Genomic DNA, 5893 nt, shown 5'->3' on the forward strand with positions numbered 1-5893 from the left:
GGTGGCATAGTCATCCATACATACAGAAATAATAATAATATTATATAAATAGTTAGAATGATAAAAATATAATGGGGTGGCATTGTCATCCTTCACAATAATATTTATATTTAGGTGGTATAGCCAACCATTATGATAATAATAGCAATATTTATAAATATTCGAATATTTTACAGGTGGTATAACCAACCATTATGAATAATACAATATTTATAAACATTCATATCATTGATTGGTGACTGAGTCTGCGAAGTCTATATGAATGTAATATAAAATATATGCGATTAGTTTTATATTATTGACCAGTGGCTGAGCCTGCCAAGGTCTATATATAATGAAACTGAAGATAAATAGGAATTGATAAATACATTATCTTTTATATGATATTTTTTTTTATACCTCTGTCTTGGCAGAGTTTCGTGCTGATAACGTGATGAAAACGAAAGCGAAAAGCAATAGTAGAATACTAAAGAAGGAGGGAGAGTATGATAAAGAGGAAAGATAAAGTTTCTTCGTATTTCGTATGTTACAACTGAACTATATCACTGATTTATTTATAGATGAATATAAGAAATTTCTTCGTGGAGAAATGTCGATTTCTTTATAATGAAGAAGAATCTAAATGTCTACTCGTGTATTTACAATATAAACCATTTTATTTTTATACTGAATTATGTTCAATGCTATTTTAATTCAATCGGGTTCACTTGGTTTACGATTTCTATTGATAATTCATTTAAAACAAAATTGGGTTTTTTCAAATTTTGTTTTATTCTATTCATTCCGAATTCGTTTTTTCGACTTTAAAACAATTATAATCACCTTTTGTATCGAGTAGGTTCTACGGATCTCTATAATTGAATATATCTAATTGATTATTTAAAAAACACCAGAGGTGTACTAATCGATGAACCCCCTAAACCTACTTTCTTTTCTGACAAAATCCACCAAGTCAAAAGAGTATTAAAATTTCAGATATGAAAATAAGAATATAGCATCACACAAAGGCTGAATCTAAAACAACACAAAAGAGATTCACAAAAAAAAAAAAAAAAAAAAAAAAAAAACCGCAAGAAGATGCAAAAGGAGAGAATAGTGAAAAGGATATGGCATAGTATCGGTTTTTTGCATATCGAAATCTCATCCTTTTTATTTTGGAAGCAGAAGAAACGAAACTTAGAAGAGTATAATAATAATCAACGGTAAAGGCTTTCCGACCTGAGATTCTCAGCGATCTCTGTCTCCCATCGGTCCCCATTCTCCAGCAGCTTCTCTTTATCGTACAGAAGTTCCTATACAAATATAATATGATCCGATTCAGAAAGAGTTGTGCTAATGTCCATGAAATGATTTTTTTCGAGAGTAATGGCGATGTTGTTGTCGTTGTTGTAATGGTAACGGACCTCGTGTGTCTCAGTTGCGAATTCAAAGTTGGGACCTTCGACGATTGCATCGACGGGGCAAGCCTCTTGGCAGAAACCACAGTATATGCACTTTGTCATGTCGATATCGTACCTGTTGAGGTTCCCATCATCAGTCAAGTTATTATACCCACATACATATATACATATAGAGAGATAGAGATGTCGCGACCTGGTGGTTCTACGGCTTCCATCTTCTCGCTCCTCCGCCTCTATCGTGATTGCTTGAGCTGGACATATCTGATAACAAGCCCAATAACTCCCGTTTTTAATTTCAGAGCCATCCAAAGAGATAAGCCATGATAGCAACTACTACATAGATGAACTCATTATATTGATATATATGAGCACCACCTGATCCAGAGTTTCGGGGATTCAAAGTAGATCTAGGTAATGTTTAAATAATTTGGCCGACTGAAAAGGAACATATCATCATCATGCTCAGTTTGAATCAGTAGAGCCAGCCTTCCACAGAGTTAAAAGTTCTAACAATTACCCTAAACCATGGTGTCCACAATAATAGGGTACCTCTACGCAGAGAAGAGAGTCCTAAATCATAGAGTAGAAATCAAACTTACAGCTTCACAGAGTTTACAAGCAATGCAGCGTTCTTCACCAGTTGGGTATCTTCGAAGAGCATGTTCACCACGGAAGCGAGGGCTCAATGGTCCCTTCTCAAATGGATAATTTATCTGCGTGACGAGAGAATACCTTCACAATCATAAATTGTTCTTTCACTGTATTCTCTGAAGACTGGGAAAGATCTCCACTTACGGTAACTTTTTTCTCAAAGAAGTATTTGAGAGTCAGCGACAAACCCCGGACCATTTCGGTGAGAAATAGGGTGTTTATACTCCTCTCAAAGACTGAAAAAACAGAAGATGTCAGGAATCACCAATACTTTAACGAAGAAATAATCAGGACAAAGATAAAGAAAACAGGCTAAAAAAAGGATGCCGAGGCTAAATAAATTTACCAGAACTCCAGTCCTTGGAGATCTCCCTAGCAAGTTGCTCCCTTTCTTCATCATCTGCAAGTTAGAGAGAGTCGAGACGATCCATGAATTAATATGCACTCCTCAATGAAGTGGCAAAATTAGTAATACAAGTTAGTGACCAACAATAGTCGCTCCTTCAAAATGCCAGTTCATGCCATAAATATATAACCAGATTTCAGAGAAATATGTAGTCGCATTTTAGAAACCCGATTCATATATCAACATCATCAATATCGCCTTAGTTCCAAGTTTATCTGGAATCGGCCGTATGAATTCTTCGTTTCCACTCATTTCAGTTTTGCGTTAGCTCTTTCGGAATTTACAACAATTTCATATCATTCCTAATTACACGTTTCCAAATAAGCCGAGGTCTACCCTTTCCCTTTCTCTTCACCCCCATTCCTATATTCTCCACTTTTCTAACCGGTGCATCTATCGGCCTACGTTGTACATGTTCAAACCATCTTAAACGTCCCTCTCTTAACTTCTCTTCTATACCTATTACTCCTATTTTCTCTCTATTAGTCTCATTCCTAATTCTATCCATCCTTATATATCCGCACATCCATCTTAACATCCTCATCTCATCCACACTCATTTTAGACATATGTTGTCCTTTCGTCGCCCAACATTCACTACCATATATCAATGCGGGTCTTATGGCGATACCGTAGAAAACCAAGGGAAAAATAAAAAGGGGACAGACCTTTCTTGGTGCCATACGACATAGCCCGAGACTGCAGCCCGGAAACATGAAAGCCCTGAAAACCTTGTCCTGACACCGCCTATCAATGAAGATGAGGCAACACCAAATAAGAGAGAAATTATGTATCATATGCACCACAATGAGTAGGAGAAAGAACAGTCAATCTACACAAACGTAACTTAACTATCGAAATGATCCCAATCTGACAGCTGAGATATATGTTCACTAAGTACGATCCCAGTCAGACAGCTGAGATTTTCCTAAGAATGAAACAAGAAGATTATGATAACCTCTTGGCCTCTCCGGGAGGCGGGAATAGCATCAAATCATAAGAAAAATGAAAATGATAAGCAAAATCTAAAGTTTCATAAAACGGTAGCCCCTAGAGCTGGGAACCCAAAATAGATCAGTCTATGAGCGTTCCCCAAGCCTTCGTCTTATACACTTCACAATTCGGATTTCACAAATTCTAACCAAAGGTTTTAACCTCTGTCGAAAATCAAACAGCTTCGTTCGATTTCCGACAGAAGAACCAAATCCGAATCCCACTATGACACACAAATCAATCTCATCTAACACATCCACTCGAATAATCCGACTAAAACGAGAACATGGAAATGATCCAATATAGACAGCATCCATCTTAAGTTTCAAAATTCCAGATGATTTCTCGCATTTTCTCGGCAAACAAGCAAATGAAAAAAAAAAAGGGAGGAAACAGGGAGCAAACAGAAAAAAAATCAAAGCGAAAGAGCTCGCTTCTTACGAGATATTGGGCGCGAAGAGCACTAAGAGACCTGCGAGGTAGCATCGAAGCCATTGATGGATGTCTGAAGACTGAATTAGGGTTCTTCTTCGCTGAGATGTGAAGAACGAAAAACGGAATCGAAATGACTTCGTTCACGTTACCTGAGTCGGTATGACCATGTGGAAACCACAAGCAGCTTTCGTGTCGGGTTTCGTGCAGACGAACGTCGAGCGTTCTCATTGTTTATTAGCCAAACGTCACGTAGTTACGAATGATGTAAAATGTGTACATTTTGCAGGGATGGAAAATTTTGACCCTCCAAAACTAATCAAATAATGATTAAATTGTTATAAAAATATTTGGCCTTAATTTTTAATCTGATAATGATTCAAACTAGTACAAAAAATAGGTAATAACTCATAAAGTAAAATTTAACAAATATTTATTTCATCTAAATTCATTGATTTTTTTTTAAAAAAGGTATATATAATATGAAAACGTACCCATATTAATACATAGTTCATCATATATTGTGGTATGGTAATTCGAATCTTGGAAAAAATTAATTTTGTATTTTTATATAAAAATAGAGATACTTTATAATTTTCCAGATATACCAGAGACAATTTCGTAATTTAAAAAAAACTTATCAAGAATAATTTTAAAATTTTTAATAAATCTAAAAAATTTTGTAATTTTTTCAAATAACCGCAAGTATCCAATTTTGAATAAAACAAATGTAAATTGGTATCTAAACTCGTGGTTATTATGTGTACATTATTCTAACTTTAATAGTATAAAGATATGCAGTTTTCGATTTGAACTACATCAAATATATATTGGTAAAATAATTGTGTCAGTTCTAAGAGTGTCAATCGTACTCGACCCGAAAGTTTTGGGTCGGATTCGAGCCGGTCCGATTTTTCTAGGCTTAATAAATCAAATCCGAAGTCTAGTCCTATAAAATTCGGGTTCGGATCAGACTCAAAACAGATCGGATCGGTCTACTTAATTCATATAAAAAATCAAATTTATATGTTTTTAACTAATTTTTTTTCAAAAAAAAAATCAGCTTTCATGTTGGTTCCAAGTCCCTAGAATTTAACCTGAAAAAGTTCGAGCCCGATTTAAGCCCGATTCAAACTCCAAAATTTTTCGGACCTTAATTTTTAAATCTGAACCCCGTTATTTTTCAGATGAGCTCGGATCCGGCTTCGGATTTCGAAACCAAATTGACATCTCTAATCAGTTCCTATCAATATATATCAATGCATGTAAGTTAAGTTTTTATATGTTATATACGTCATTATACCATTGGGATAAGATTTTATATATACACTACCCTTAAGATTTTGAGTATAACAATCTTCAACAACACATCATTGCTTACAAAGCAAAGAGAGCTTACATAAAGTAACACACCAACCAAATTCATATTTCTATAAAATCCCTTAAAAAAAAGAACACCACAAAGAACGATAAATTAAAATCCTATATAATACATTATCAACACAAATTAATGACACTCCAAAACTCTCCAAATTGACCTAATCAAGAGTTCTTGAGAGAGAGTGTATATATGATTTCATGGTTGATCCATTAAGTCTTGTGGTATATTAGTACGGTGGATTTGGTATCGAAGTTGTTGATGAACTTCTTCTGTTTTGTCCTAAACGGATTGTTCATGAACTCTTTGATCGGTTCCGGCAAAGGTTCTTCTCCCATCACCTTCCTCCAATACTCTTGCGGTTCTCCTTTTAATTTATTAATTTCTCCAAACTGTTCCAATAACATAAATCAATCGCATACACGCACATATTGACATATATATATATATACACATTATGAAATATATATACGTATATATTCGTATCAGAGGAAAAAAAACAAGGAGAATTTTCTTACCAGTAGAAGGCAGGAGAGAACGAAGACGAAGAAGAAACGATTCATTTTCTGAAACTCTATACGAAACTTTGAATTTGTTATTTACTTCTTTCTCTTGTTTTCCTTAGACTTTCAAC

The 5893-nt window shown here is 34.8% G+C and overlaps 1 protein-coding gene and 1 long non-coding RNA gene across 2 annotated transcripts; both read right to left on the minus strand.

The window, feature by feature from the left end:
* Positions 1 to 1078: 1078 nt before the first annotated feature.
* LOC104804724 (NADH dehydrogenase [ubiquinone] iron-sulfur protein 8-B, mitochondrial-like) lies at positions 1079 to 4028 on the minus strand. Its single transcript, XM_010529067.2, has 8 exons — positions 3891 to 4028; positions 3125 to 3203; positions 2398 to 2451; positions 2196 to 2287; positions 2000 to 2113; positions 1594 to 1661; positions 1404 to 1515; positions 1079 to 1292 (listed from the first exon to the last, which is right to left on the minus strand). Exons 1-8 carry the CDS (start codon positions 3942 to 3944, stop codon positions 1197 to 1199), a joined length of 669 nt encoding a protein of 222 aa, XP_010527369.1. The 5' UTR covers positions 3945 to 4028; the 3' UTR covers positions 1079 to 1196.
* Positions 4029 to 5216: 1188 nt separating this feature from the next.
* Positions 5217 to 5893, minus strand: LOC104804725. The gene is made up of 2 exons (XR_770383.1): positions 5778 to 5893; positions 5217 to 5651 (listed from the first exon to the last, which is right to left on the minus strand). It is a non-coding gene; the product is annotated as an uncharacterized LOC104804725 (long non-coding RNA).

The sequence above is a fragment of the Tarenaya hassleriana genome, unplaced genomic scaffold, assembly GCF_000463585.1.
Source record: "Tarenaya hassleriana unplaced genomic scaffold, ASM46358v1 Cleome95, whole genome shotgun sequence".
NCBI lineage: Eukaryota > Viridiplantae > Streptophyta > Magnoliopsida > Brassicales > Cleomaceae > Tarenaya > Tarenaya hassleriana.